The 14,498-nt window shown below is 38.1% G+C and overlaps 2 protein-coding genes across 2 annotated transcripts; both read left to right on the forward strand.

The window, feature by feature from the left end:
• Positions 1-6,774: 6,774 nt before the first annotated feature.
• On the forward strand, positions 6,775-9,119 carry LOC110629681 (salicylic acid-binding protein 2). Its single transcript, XM_021776769.2, has 3 exons — positions 6,775-7,241; positions 7,343-7,480; positions 7,587-9,119. The coding sequence occupies exons 1-3, from the start codon at positions 6,840-6,842 to the stop codon at positions 7,863-7,865; spliced, it is 819 nt and encodes a 272-aa protein (XP_021632461.1). The 5' UTR covers positions 6,775-6,839; the 3' UTR covers positions 7,866-9,119.
• A 1,400-nt stretch (positions 9,120-10,519) lies between these two features.
• LOC110630292 (methylesterase 10) lies at positions 10,520-11,626 on the forward strand. Its single transcript, XM_021777713.2, has 3 exons — positions 10,520-10,921; positions 10,995-11,132; positions 11,239-11,626. The coding sequence occupies exons 1-3, from the start codon at positions 10,577-10,579 to the stop codon at positions 11,524-11,526; spliced, it is 771 nt and encodes a 256-aa protein (XP_021633405.1). The 5' UTR covers positions 10,520-10,576; the 3' UTR covers positions 11,527-11,626.
• Positions 11,627-14,498: the final 2,872 nt, after the last annotated feature.

Raw genomic sequence — 14,498 nt, forward strand, 5'->3', positions numbered from 1 at the left:
CTCACTTCATCCCTGTAAGGAGTGGCTATTATGTGGACAAGTTGGCGCAGGTGTATGTTGATGAGATCGTCAGGCTGCATGGGGTTCCTGTCTCAATAGTGTCTGATAGAGGACCCTAGTTCACCTCCAGATTTTGGCGGAGTCTGCAGAACGCTATGGGTACCAGGTTGGATTTTAGCACTGCTTTCCATCCTCAGACGGACAGACAATCAGAGAGGACCATCCAAACAATTGAAGATATGCTCAGAATGTGTGTGCTAGATTTTGGCAGTTCTTGGAGGCAGCATCTACCTTTGGTGGAGTTTACTTACAATAACAGTCATCATGCTAGCATAGGGATGGCTCCATATGAAGCTTTGTATGGAAGGAAGTGCAAGTCGCCTGTCTGTTGGGAAGAAGTTGGAGAAAAGGCCTTGGCAGGGCCTGAGCTAGTAGAGATCACCAGCAGAGTGGTGCCCATAATCAGAGAAAAGATCAAGACTGCTGCAAGCAGACAGAAGAGTTATGCAGATATCCGCAGAAAGCAAGTAGAGTTTCAGGAGGGGGATTTGGTATTGCTCAAGGTGTCTCCAATGAAAGGGGTGATTCGGTTTGGGAAAAAGGGTAAGCTAGCTCCACGGTACATCGGACCCTTTGAAGTCTTGCAAAAGATTGGGAATGTATCGTACAAGCTGGACTTGCCTGCTTCAAAGGAGAGAATCCATCCGGTTTTCCATATTTCCATGTTAAGAAAGTTCGTGTCAGATCCGGGCAAGGTTCTTAGTGAGCCTGATATGGAGATCCAAGAGGATCTCACCTATGTTGAGCAGCCGGTACGGATCCTAGACACCCAGATCAGAAAGTTGAGAAACAAGGAGATCCCGATGGTGAAAGTCCTTTGGAATCACCACAACATCGAAGAGTGTACCTGGGAGACACGGGAGTCCATGCTCCAGCAATATCCTCATCTCTTCTACGGTGAGTGTTATGTGTTATATTTATAGGTTGATGTTTTATGCTTTGTATGATCATGTTTGATGCCATGCTATGTTGTTTGGTGAACATTCGGGGACGAATGTTCTTAAGGGGGGAAGAATGTAATACCCGGCTAGACTCCGACATCGGAATTCCTACCGTCCGGTGGAATCTCGAATGTCGGAAACCTCTAGAAGGGTAAAACCATGTTTTCATGAAATGTTTTAATGTATTTTATGGTTTTAAGCAAGAAAAAAATTAAGTTTTGAATGAAAATGGTCTTGAGAGGAAGACTCAGGTTCGGCCGCCAAACCTCAAGTTCAGCCAACGAACATGCATGCACTTCGGGAGTGCTTTAGGCCTTCGAAGGCATAAGTGAGGGAAGTCCAGGTTCGGCCGCCGAACATGGCATGCATGCGGAGGCACGTTAGGCCCCCGAAAGTGGCCTGGCCAGCCACCTATAAAAGGGTCCCCTTGTCCGAATGGGCGAGCTTTTCTCCCCATTTTCGGCTAAGGTGAGTTCTCCGCCGCCACTCGCCGATTTTGAGTCTCTTCCTTCAAATCTTTCATGATTTTCATGAGTTTTCACTTTGTTTTGAAGATTTTTTAGCATTAAAGCAAGTTTGAGGCTTGGAAGACTCAGGAGCTCTTTTCCTTGGTTCTCCAAGTTTAGGTCGTCTCTCTCTCTCGATCTTCAAGAGGTAAGAGCCGATCTTGAGCTTATAGTATGTTTTAAACAAGCTTTAAGTTGATTCATGGGGTAGAAATGCATGTTTAGGTTAGTTGAGCTTTGTTAGGTTTTATGTGATTATATGGACAATGTGGGTTATATATGCATGTTTGATGTGTTGTAGTTGGGGTTTAGGATAGTTTGAGACCCCTAAGTGGCGATGTATGTGTGTATGCATGCTTTGAGAGAGTTGGTTGCTTGTTTGGAAGGTTGGGAGGAAAGTGTGCATTGAAGAACTGAGTTTCTGCCCTTTGGGGAGAAACCAGGTTCGGCAGCTGAAAGGATTTTCGGCCGCCGAACCTGTCTGTGAGGCAAGCCTTTCGGCTGCCGAAGCTTGCCCCCGAAAATGGACTTTCGTCTCTGGAGGGCACTTTCGGCCGGCGAAGGTGCCGCCGAACCTGCATGACTTTCGTCTCTGGAGGGACTTTCGGCCGCTGAACCTGCCGCCGAAAGTGCCCTGTTCAGCCTTCCTTTGCATGTTTTCTATGGATGTTTTGAGGTGTTTTAGGGGATTTTTGGGGAGTATTTTAGAGTTATGATCATAGATGTTTGGTCCCTCATTTGAGTCCACCTGTGTAGGTTCGGACCCGAGGAACCGAGGACCCCAGCAGTGAATCAGCTGCTTCAGAGTCTTGTCAGAGCTAGCCAGAGGTGAGTAGAATAAACCTTATATTTTAAATTAATACACGTTTCAACATGATTCATACATCATGAATGCCATGTGATATTTTAGGTTGTTTGCATTAGAATCCACGAATATGTTGCATTGCATATTTTAATGTTAATGTGGATGGATGTTGGATGACCCATTGGTACTTAGTATGATGAGTTATGATATGATATGGAAGTCCAGGTGTGGCCTGCACTACGCCCCTGGCACTATGTAAGGAAAAGTCCGGGTGTGGCCTGCACTACGCCCCCGGCATTATTGGATATGTATGACATGTTATGTTTAAGGAAAAGACCAGGTGTGGCTTGCACTACGCCCTGGCATGATTGGATTATGATGAGGGCCATTGGTGACAAGTCCATCCTTGATGTAATTTGTTTGTGTTGTGACGCCTTCCATGATATCATATGTTTTAAATACAATGTTTTATTATTCTGCTCACTGGGCTCTAGTAGCTCACCCCTCTCCCTTAACCCCCAAGTTTGCAGGTACAGGGTAGACTAGGAGGTCAGCAAGAGTAATGAAGTCTTGGTCATGTAATAGCTAGTGTGGACATGATAAATGTTTATATGTTATGTTATGTTGAATACAGTCATGTAAAAGTATAGCATAGAAATGTAATGTAATGATGTCTATTGAGGTTATAGTTGTGCTTGACCCTAGTATGTCGTTAATCCCGTTGAATACATTATTTTAATAATGCTTATGTAACCAAACTCAATACATGTTATGTTACCCCATTGGGGTATTGATGAGACTCCAAAGAGGGGTTATGGTTTATGATAATGCTTATGTATAGTGCATGCACAGGTTGAATTTGGTGAATGAATGGAAAGAAAAGTTCAAAATTTTTATGTATGTTGTTGATCATGTATGGGATTAAACAGGTTCACAGGTTGAATATTTGGCTTGCTACGGGTCCCGGCGGCCTTAAGCCGATCTGGATCCTAGCGCCGGTAGGGGTCCGGATTTTCGGGTCGTTACAAGCATAGACTGCCTTATTTAGCGGGACTAATACCCAGATTGTGACCTGGCAGAACCCGTCTGTGGCCTTAGCATAGAATGACTTATTTGGCGGGACTAACACCCGGATTATAGCCTGGCGGAACCCGCCTTGTGGACTTTATAGAATGCCTTGTTTAGCGGGACTAACACTCAGATTGTGGCTTGACAAAACCTGTCTTGTGATTTTGGCATAAAATGTTTTGTTTAGCGGGACTAACATCTAAATCATAGTCTGGCGGAACCCGCCTTGTATAATTTGGCATAAAATGCCTTGTTTAATGGGACTAATACCCGGATTATGGCATGGCGAATACCCGCCTTGTGGCCTAGCATAAAATTTCTTATTTAAAGGAACTAACACCCGAATTATAGTTTGGCAAAAACCCATCTTGTGACCTTTAATAAATGCTCTTTAATCTTTTTGAGGAAGTCAATCCCATCATTCCTTGTGAAGAACACAACACATGAAAAAATACACCGTTAACTGTTAATAATAAAATAGCAGGTGGGTTCTTGATTAGAAAATCCGTGAACTTGATATTGTGTGTTCTTTTCCTTAACGCTTCGCATGCTATCTCATGATTTAATTCCTCCATTTGTATTATTTTTGCATTAAGCCATGAGATAAAGCTCCTTAAAGACTTGCCCTCTCCTTGGCGAATCTTCCGTAAGTTAGAGGAGAGTTTTTTAGGAGGTATACAAGTAATAAACTTATATTTAAATAACATAGTGAATCGTACAAAGTTCTGAATTAAATCTGGACTCAGATGTTGGTACCATTTCTGAGCCAAACCTGTGAGTTTTGATGAAAATACTCAACACAACATGAAGTCGTTGACATCCTGAGGCTGCATGGTTATCCTAAAGATCACCAGGTGACTTCTAGAATCTGTTGTTCTATCATATTTGTCTAGACTTGGCAGCTTGAACTTGGTTGAAAAAGTTTCTGCTAAGATCTCTTCTAATAGGGGTGAGACATCATCCAAGCTATAATCCTCCTCGTGCTCCTTCTGGTACCTTTACACGGCCCGAACCAGCTTTCAGTCGACGTTCTTCGAAGCCTCGTCTATCGACTCCTCATCCTCCAGTTTGGCCTTTCCTTTAGATTTCGCTTAGATCACCTCTGCTCGAGTCCTTGGGGTATCAATGGAGGTGTCTTCCATTACCTTGGGAGCCATAAAATGAGGCCTCCTCTCGAGCCTTATACTGCTCAAAAATGGCCTGCAACCTTTTAATGTACTAAAATATTTACTCATTATTCAGATTATTGATATCTTTCTCATTGACCATAGAGAGTGTGTTTTATCCACTGTCAGGAATGAAAGAAATAATAGCGCCCTTGTTGGCAGCAGCCCTTGATGGCAGCAGCCTTAGTAGCAACTCATAAATTGTTAGCCATTTCGAGAAAGAAAGAAAATAAAAATTTCTTTTTAAGCGACAGGGAATAAGAGACCAATTTTAATTTAAATGAACAGAGAGAATTCAATAGATTTTCCGGCAACGGACATAGAGAGTATGTTTTATCTACTGCCAGGAATGAAAGAAATAATAGCGCCCTTGTTGGTAGTAGCCTTAGCAGCAACTTATAAATTGTTAGCCATTTCGAGAAAGGAAGAAAATAAAAATGTATTTTTAAGAGAAAGGGAATAAGAGACCAAATTTAGTTTAAATGAACAGAGAGAATTTAATAGATTTTCCTGCAACGGAACCAAATGAAGTGGTTGAAACGAAACTGTATTGTGATTGGTCAATCTGCAAGAAAAAAAAAAAGTGAGATGGCTGGTGTCTACGACAGCCACTCCGACGTTCAAGTCAATAATATTGAAGAGAAGGGTATGTGTAATGTAATGCTTTGAACTTAACAGTAGTTATATAAGAATTGTGTACATTAATCTTTGTATTTATCTGCTTTTATACTGTCAGAAAATAGAGTTAGTTATTGCATTTTCGGAAAATCCGACTAGCACCCGGCTAGAGAATAGGAATCCCATAATTATAGGTGTAATGAAAATTTGCTAAATTATATTCTCTAATAATAACTTTCCGTAGAGTCTCACCTGTAATGGAGAGTGCGAGTTTTGACGAAGAGCTGAAATTTAAAGTGTTCGGATATTCTTCTCTCTTAGTGGAACCAAATATTATCTTATTAGACGCTTACCACGTCTTTGAATATCAGTACATATCCTGTCTTGAGCAATATTGTATTATATCACATACTAATAAAATACCAAGAATACATCATAATAAAAGAAATTACTAATAAACATGTAACTAAATAAATAAGTAATTGAATTCCAAAACATAACAAAAGGTAAAAGTAACCCTCAATCTTTTCTACAAATTCAGTTAAAAGTAAAAAGGAGAAGGCACAAATCACAATATATTAATTATATTTATATTGTTCAATATAATAGTAAATTCAAATATTATAAAATGTACTATTACCGTTGGAAATTATTATACAGAAGATGCTTAGCTGGAAATTATTATCTTCTTCCATTCTATCCAAACACTTTTACGGTTTTTTATTTTATTTTTATGATCTTTTTGGCAACTTTTACTATAATCATGTTTTGAGATAGTCATACACACCCTTACACTTCACACATATCTATGCCAATTACACTATCATAGCGAGATTCTCCTATTACATCACGATATATCTTCCATTCATTTATTGGCACATCATCTGATGCAATTCCTTTCTTTGATTTCAAAAATCCTATAGAATTAATTAATACTTGAAAATGAAATATATTATTAAACATTTCTTATTTCAATTATGTCAAATTTAATTATTAAACCAATTAGCTAACATTCATGGTTGTCGAATTTTAATTCCTTGATATATTATTAATTAATTAATTTTACTTTTTTAATCACAAAAATTAGTCACTTTTCTTTTGTGATGAATAAAACGTGGGTTTTAATGAAAAAAATAATTTATTTGTGTTTGTGATGAATAAATTTAAGTTTATATTAGTAATTATATAATGAAGAAGAAGTTATTTTAATTGATTAGCTCTAATTCAATAATAATATTTAAAATTATAAAACTTTTTTAATTAAATCTTATAATAATAAATTAATAAAAGGAAGCTTCTCGTATGCTTATAAGGGATATTTCAATTAAAACGTTGTAAATCCATATACTGATAGCTGTGCAATTCATTATATAATACTTTTATTGTAATTATTGATTTTAGTGGTTTATATAAAATATTCAATCGTTATATTAATTGACACTCACGAATTTAATCTGGTGGTAAGTATATTTAAATAAATTTAAGAGATTTCAGTTCTACTCTCTCACACATCAATTTTCATTTAAAAAAAAATTATTAAATCTCATATATATTGATCTTAAGCTTCATGATTATAGAAATATGAAATTTACATACGTATATATATACCTACAAACAATATATGCATGGCTATGTGTGCCTCGATTTTTAATTGAAATTATTTCACCTAATCAAAATGAGTTGTGAAGATTTCAGAGAAAGCAATGATACAGGAATGAAGAACAAGAAGCACTTCGTTCTGGTTCATGGAGCATGCCATGGTGCTTGGTGCTGGTACAAAATTCTGCCTCTTCTCAAACTGAAAGGTCACCATGTCACTGCTTTAGACCTTGGAGCTTCTGGGATAAATCCTAAGCAGCTAAGTGAGCTCAAATCCTTTTCTGATTACGTGCAGCCATTAATGGAGTTCATATCCTCTCTTCCTCAAGATGAGAGTATAATCTTAGTGGGTCACAGCTATGGCGGTCTTGGCTTGGCTCTAGCTATGGAGAAATTCCCTGAGAAGATCTCAGCAGCAGTTTTTGTCACAGCATACATGCCAAATTTCATTGATCCACCAGTAACTCTAGTAGAAGAAGTAAAAGATCTTCTTCTCCAATCACCATCTATGTGTCTGCATGAGCTCATGCTTGTATCTTTTCATGTCACTGATTATTTTTCTTTGGCTTTCTTGGCCAGTTCTTCAGGAGAACACCACCAGAATCCCTTCTAGATTGCGAGATAACAGTCCAGGAAGAACCACCAAATCTGCCAATATCAGCAACTTTTGGGCCACTGTACCTGGAGACAACGATGTATCAGAACTCTCAATCAGAGGCAAGTTTTGCTTTTCAAGCAAATTTTTGCTTTTTTTACAAGTTTCATAGCGACTGTGATTTTCTACAGTGCATTAACAACAAATCTTGATCTCTTCTCCTTGTAGGACTTGGAATTAGCCAAAGTGCTACTCAGGCCGTTCAAGTTTTTCATGGAAGACTTGGCCGAGCAATCTCTGCTAACTGAAGCCAAATATGGATCGGTACAACGAGTTTTTGTAGTTTGCAAAGAAGATGAAGTAATGAAACAGGATTTCGTGCAGTGGATGATCGACAACAGCCCAACTGAGCAAGTGAAGCTTATTGATGGAGCTGACCATATGGTCATGCTCTCAAAACCAAAAGATCTCTGTAAAATTCTCCTGAAAGTTGCACACAATTATTAGTCAAATCTGGTGTTCTCTTTTCTTTGAAATGGATAATGATAATCAATAAAATAATAACATGTACTTATAACAAGAATCACAAGTATATGATCGTTAAGTTGGTTGGCCAGCAGAGGGGAGGTTTCGCTCCTCTCTATTAGTCTATTGTGTAGTATATAATTTTGGATGTGGGTTTTAGGGCTGAGCATTCGGTCGGTTCGGTTCAAAACCGAACCGAACCGAAATAACCGAAAACCGAATTGCAGTATTTTACATAAACCGAACCGAACCGAATAAGAGGGATAACCGAATCGAACCGATTTGATTCGGTTCGGTTCGGTTCGGTCGGTTCAATCGATTGAACCGATTTTTTAAAAAAAATAATAACAGTTAACATAATCTAGAATAGAATACTTCACGGCCATGAGTTTACATCAACAATCAAGAGCAGAGCACACACTTGAACAATCAATAACACAAATTCAACAATCAATAGTACACAAATTCAACCAAGAGTACATAAATTCAACAATCAACAGCAAATCACAAATATTTACTTAGCTTCTACGGTTGACTCAAGTTCAACAGCACGCCGTGGCACTGGCAGGCAACCATGTCCGACACAACCGAGGGCTGGAGGCGCGAGTGGCACTCTTGGTCCCGGAGTCTGGTCCACGAACTGTGAAAGGCTCAAGGCTGGAAGCGCGACACAGAGACTCGGAGAGGACTGAGGGCTGTGGAATAAGCACGACCAAATTGCCGACTGCCCGATGATGCGTGGAGAGCCAATAGAGAGCAACGGCCGACGCCGATGATTGCGTGGAAAGAGAGACTAAAGATCGGTGAAGATCGACGATGGTGAATCAGTCCAGTCGAGAGGAGAGTGGAGGCACATCACATGCGCGAGAATCTCGCGACGAGATGCGTGCGTGGCTCTACTACTCAGAAAGAGACCGGAGGCTGGACGGTGGACGGTGGACGGTGGATGGTGGAACCGCCGCTGGAACTTGGATGGAACTCAGAGGCGAGGCACGTTGAGAGGTGAGGGCGTTAGGTTTAGGGGTGGGTGAGCACAGAGATAGAGATGCACGCACGGAGAGAGAAATTTGTTTTAAATTTAGGCAAAGGAAGGGAAGGGAAGGGAAATAGGGAATTAGGAAACTACTCAAACGACGTAGTATAAGTGATTTCGGTTCGGTTCGGTCTAATCGAAATTTTTACGTCTAAAACCGAACCGAACCGAAATCACCGATTTTTTTAAAATTTCAAACCGAACCGAACCGAAAAAAAAATAAAACCGAACCAAAATTTCAAATCGGTTCGGTTCGGTCGGTTATTTCGGTTTAAACCGAATTCTGCTCAGCCCTAGTGGGTTTTGCTGTTTGTCTCTTCTGGTAAAGTATTTTTTTGAGTCATGTTCATCGATGTGGCTTGTCTATGCTCACCGAGGGATTTCGCTCGTTGACACCGACAATTGAGATTGCGCTGCTGCTTCCAATGAACAATACTCTTGCAGAGCTCTGCCGGTGTGATAATTGTCCTATATGACTTCAGGCTATTGGTTAGTGATGAAGGGTCAGTGAGATTCAAACGACATTGTTTTGGGTTAAATTACACATGAGCTTGTTCTACGGGTTTAGGCTAGGTCTTCTATTGGAGTGTGGGTTTGGGTATTCTATTTTTGTACTTGTATCTCCTTTCACTCGTCTCACTGGGCTTTTTAATAAAAGAAATATTTTAAAAAAAAAAATCATGGTTCATGTATATTTTGATTAGTTAGCAAACGGGCAAGTCCAACCTCTCCTTCACCTGCGCTTCGATTCCGCCAGAAAGGAAAATGGAAAATGGAAATGCAAAGACAAGCACTATCAAATAGTTAATTCTACATCGAGAGCTATGATCCCAAATGGATGAATAGTATGGTGTCGTTACCAGCACTGAATACTTTTTCTTGCTTCCTCCAATAGGCAATAGGCAATAGCCAATAGGCCATCCTCTCCTAAAGAAGTAGTTCAATGAGGGCATGGAGTGAGGAGAGGTTGAGAAGAAGACAATGAATGGAATGGTCCGACAATTGACTCCTGCTGGTTAGCTGGGAAGAAGGTAGGCTTATAGTGCTGGTACCATCACCAATGGTTTTCAGATTAGAAAAGTGGAAAAATTATTAGTAACCATGGTACCTATTAGGAAAAGATTTGCTTGCATATCCAAGCAAATAAGAGCGCTTGAATTTTTTTTTTTTTTTTCTTTTGAAAAGATAGAAATTCATTGCTTGAAAAAAAAAAAAAAAAAATCTTTCAGCCCAAATTACAGTTCAACAGGCTTATAAAAGAAGGCTACTAAAGGCCTTGTTCTATGCAAATCAATCGAAAGGCCCAATTCCAACTTGGAAACCCTACTGTTGCTAAATTAAATATAATTTACTATAACATTGATACTAGGATGCTTGTAATGGGGACAAACATACAAAAAATTATATTTAAAAATATAAAAATTATCAGAAAAATGAGTTATTAATTCTCAAAATATATAGTCTAAAACGTCATTATTTTCATTGCTCATCATTGAAATTAAACCGATTAAGCTATGTATGATGTAAAAATTTTTTTATTAATTTTCTTTTCCCTCTATGAAAAATATGCTATTAATAATTATTATTTCGTTTTAAGCTTGAATTCCTATTTATATAAGATGAAAGAAACCCATAAACAATTTCAATTAGCAAAATTAAAATGGAGAAATCAAAGCACTTTGTTCTAGTTCATGGGATTTGCCATGGAGCTTGGAACTGGTACAAGATTATCGCACTGCTCAAAGCGGCTGGTCATCGTGTCACTGCTCTGGACCTTGGTGGTTGTGGAGTCAACTCCATCTCCATCTCCGACTATTTGCAGCCCCTCACAGATTTCTTGGCCTCCCTCCCTGAAGAAGAGAACGTGATCTTAGTGGGTCACAGCTATGGAGGCATCGCCATTTCTCTAGCCATGGAAAGTTTTCCTAACAAGATCTCGGTGGCTGTTTACGTCACAGCCTTCATGCCCAATTGTGCATCTCCACCTGCAACTCTTCCTCTGGAGGTAATTCTTCATTTTCTTTTCTTATTTTGATCAATTTTCTTTTTTTAACTTTTGGGTTATTTTTGGAATCCAGTTCTTGAAGAGAACTCCAGTGGAGTCCCTGTTAGATTTTCAGTTCTTTTTCGATGATGGCCCAGAAAAGCCACCCACTTCAGCTATGTTTGGGCCTGATTCCATGGCCGCCAATCTCTATCAGCATTGTCAATCGGAGGTGAGTGTAGAGAAATAGTCTCCTGTGGTTTGCTCAGATATAAATCTTGTTTTAAAAAGCCACCACCCAGATCCGGCCCCGACAGTTGATTAATTATTATGCGCAGGATTTGGAATTGGCGAAGACGTTGGTGAAGCCATGTAGGCTGTTGTTGAAAGAGTTGTCGGAGGAAACACTGTTAACGGAAGAAAAATTCGGGTTAGTGGATCGGGTTTTCATTGTTTGCGAATCTGATAAGCTGTTGAAGAAAGATTTGCAGGAATGGTTCATTGAAAATATGCCGACCAAAGATGTGAAGTACATAGCAGGAGCCGATCACATGGTTATGCTCTCTAAACCTATCGAGCTTTGCCACGTGTTGTTGGAAGTTGCCTACAAAGTTGGTCGGACATAAAGAGACTTGGCATAGAGTGGTGTTACTGTGCAATAGCGGATGTACAATAAATCAATAATATTTCAATATATCAATCACTTTGTGACTCTTCGTAGATAAACAGTTTGATTTCTACCATTTCATCTCTATCCATATGCTAAGTATTTGTCGAGCAAATTATTGAGACTGAAAGTTAAACCAATTTATTAAAGATAATTGATAAAAGTAAAAATTTAATAAATTTATATTTGCTTTTAACTTTATCTAAATATGAATATTTAGATAGTGTAAACTTAGTGAATAGTTTTAAATTTTTTAATGACTTATTATAATATTAACAATTTGATATATTACTCAATATTTTTTTTATTTTCAATAAATAAGTTTAGCTATAGTGAATGGACCACTTGCCACGTTCAAATCCGATGCAATAAAAAATAGACTCAAAATGTATTTAAGATAGTTTGGTCTATTTGATTTATACGTTCTTTCTTTTTTTTTTTTCTTTTTTTTTTCTATTGATGTATAATTGTTGTTATACACCTGTACATCCTGTCATTATCACGCAGGGTCATACATACGAGCATATTGTGTCATTTTTTATCGTCAGACGGTTATTTAATTCCTTCCGGTACCATGTAGGCATGATCCCGAATGTTTAGAGGTCTGCTGTTCCGCAGATCCATCAAGTCGATTGGGCTAGACCTACTTCACTTGGGCCTAAGCCTTGTTCCGTCCAACCTGTCCGAGCAAGACCTGGGCTATGTACTAGAGGACGGACCTATGTATTTGGCTTTGTTAGGGTTACGACCTAACCTTCCAGCGTGGGCTCAGTCATAGTTCAAATGTCCCAGACCCAGTAGTCATCAAGTGCCCTTTTACTCACTCATTTATTATTTCATGATTAATAAGAAGATAAATCCTGAAACTCTAATTATTATTGTGCGGTTCTAGGAGTGCTTTTGTCAAAACATTTTCTCTTTACCTTTACCCATTTCAAATTTACGCTTTTGATTTCACTTGCTGCTCTGCCTTTTTCGCTGCTTCTGCTATCTTGCTCTCCTTCTTTCATGTGATTCCTGCTTTTTCAATTTGAAGTACGTCCCACTCTTTCTATGGCTTCCATTAGAATTCCCGATATTATGGGTCTGATATCTTTTGTCACCCCTTCTTCTCTTTCTAATTATTTCTCCAGCGCCTACGCTGACACTACCATTTATAGGATTAGGCTCCCCTTCCTAATGAGAGGATTTTCTTTCTAAACTCTCCTCCGACAGGCCTAATAGACGCCCAGCAAGGTTGCAAACTAGTCTTCTTTATCAAATAGCGTGATTTCGGGTTGACCTTCCCTTTTACCCCAACATTTATTGATGTCTTCCGTCACTTCAGGGTGACTCTTTGTATACTGTCATTGTCATGTGGGGTCATACGTATAGGCATAATGTGTTCTTTTCCATCATTATACGCCATTTAATTTCTTCCAGCGCCATGTGAGCATGATCCCGGATGTCTTGTAGGCATGATCCCGGATGTCTAGGAGTCTGCTGCTCCACGGATCAAGTCAATTGGGCTAGACCTCCTTCACTTGAACCTGAGTCCTGTCTTGTCCAACCTGTTCGAGCGAGCCCTGGATTGTGTACTAAAGGATGGACTTGTTTATTGGGGTTTGATAGGGTTACGGTCTAGCCTTCCAACGTGGGCTCATTCACACATTACAAAAAAAAGACTATCAGTGATGGAAAATTCCGTCGCTGATAGTCCAAAATTCGTCGCTGAAAGTATCAGCGATGGATTTTCGACAGCACAAGATTCGTTACTTAAAGTCATGTCGCTAATTTTTCCGACAGATCTGAAATCTGTCGAAAATATTTGCGACAAATTTCCTGCGGATCATCCATCAGAAACTTTAGCGACCAACTTTTTTTGTCGCTAAATCCGTCAAAAAAGAATACATCAATAACCAATCTGTCGAAAATAATTAGCGACGGAAAAAATCCGTCAGCAATCCATCAGAAATGTTAAGACCATTTTATCTAAATTTATCGCAAATCCGTCGAAAATATTAAAATTTTTTTATAAAATCCATCATAAATCCATCACAATTATTTATATTTTTAATAATATTCATTATTGTCAACACAATATTTTTCGGTTTTTATTTATATATTCTTATAATCTAAATAATTTACAACTAAAAAATAAATTCAATATAAATTAAACATCATTTATAATCATTATAATTCATATTCATACGAATAAATACTTCACGATGTTTATAAAATTGAAAATTTAGAACAAATCCATATACTTTATAATATTCATAAAGTTTAAAATAAATTTATCAGTTTGCGGAAACGTCTGATGGAAAAGTAGAATCTACAGTTGTATGATGATGAGAATGCGTTTGCTTGTGGAGTCTGCGCTCGTGTTTCTTCTGGTACCCTATTGCCTCATCTTTATGGGCGAGATTTGAGTGATTGAAGGTCACGAATTAAAACTTTATAACGTGAGTGTCTTAAACTTTAAAAAAATATAGAAAGTATTTTTTTAAAAATTATTTTTTAAACAAACATAACCCAATCATTATTATTTTTTATTTATGGCCTTATCTTAGCGACAAATATATTAAGTTAAATATTGAAAAGTCCTAAATTTAGTCCTCAATCTTCAATTTATTTATTTTTTTATAATATAAGATTAAGTATTACATTTTTTATAATATAAGATTAAGTATGACATACAATTTATAAACTTGTAATACATTTAATTAGTTATTCTATACAAATGTAGACAAATGAATGTGTAATTTAACCGATAAAAAATTAATATATAGTTCAGTACCTATTATAGCTTATGTGATTTCAATTGGCATTTTTATAGTTAAAAAGTTCTACGAGAGCTTTTGTCAAAACATCTCTCTTTACCTTCACCCATTTCAAATTTACGTTTCTGATTTCACTTGTTGTTCTGCCTTTTGCGCTACTCTACCTTTT

The sequence above is a fragment of the Manihot esculenta genome, chromosome 13 (assembly GCF_001659605.2).
Source record: "Manihot esculenta cultivar AM560-2 chromosome 13, M.esculenta_v8, whole genome shotgun sequence".
NCBI lineage: Eukaryota > Viridiplantae > Streptophyta > Magnoliopsida > Malpighiales > Euphorbiaceae > Manihot > Manihot esculenta.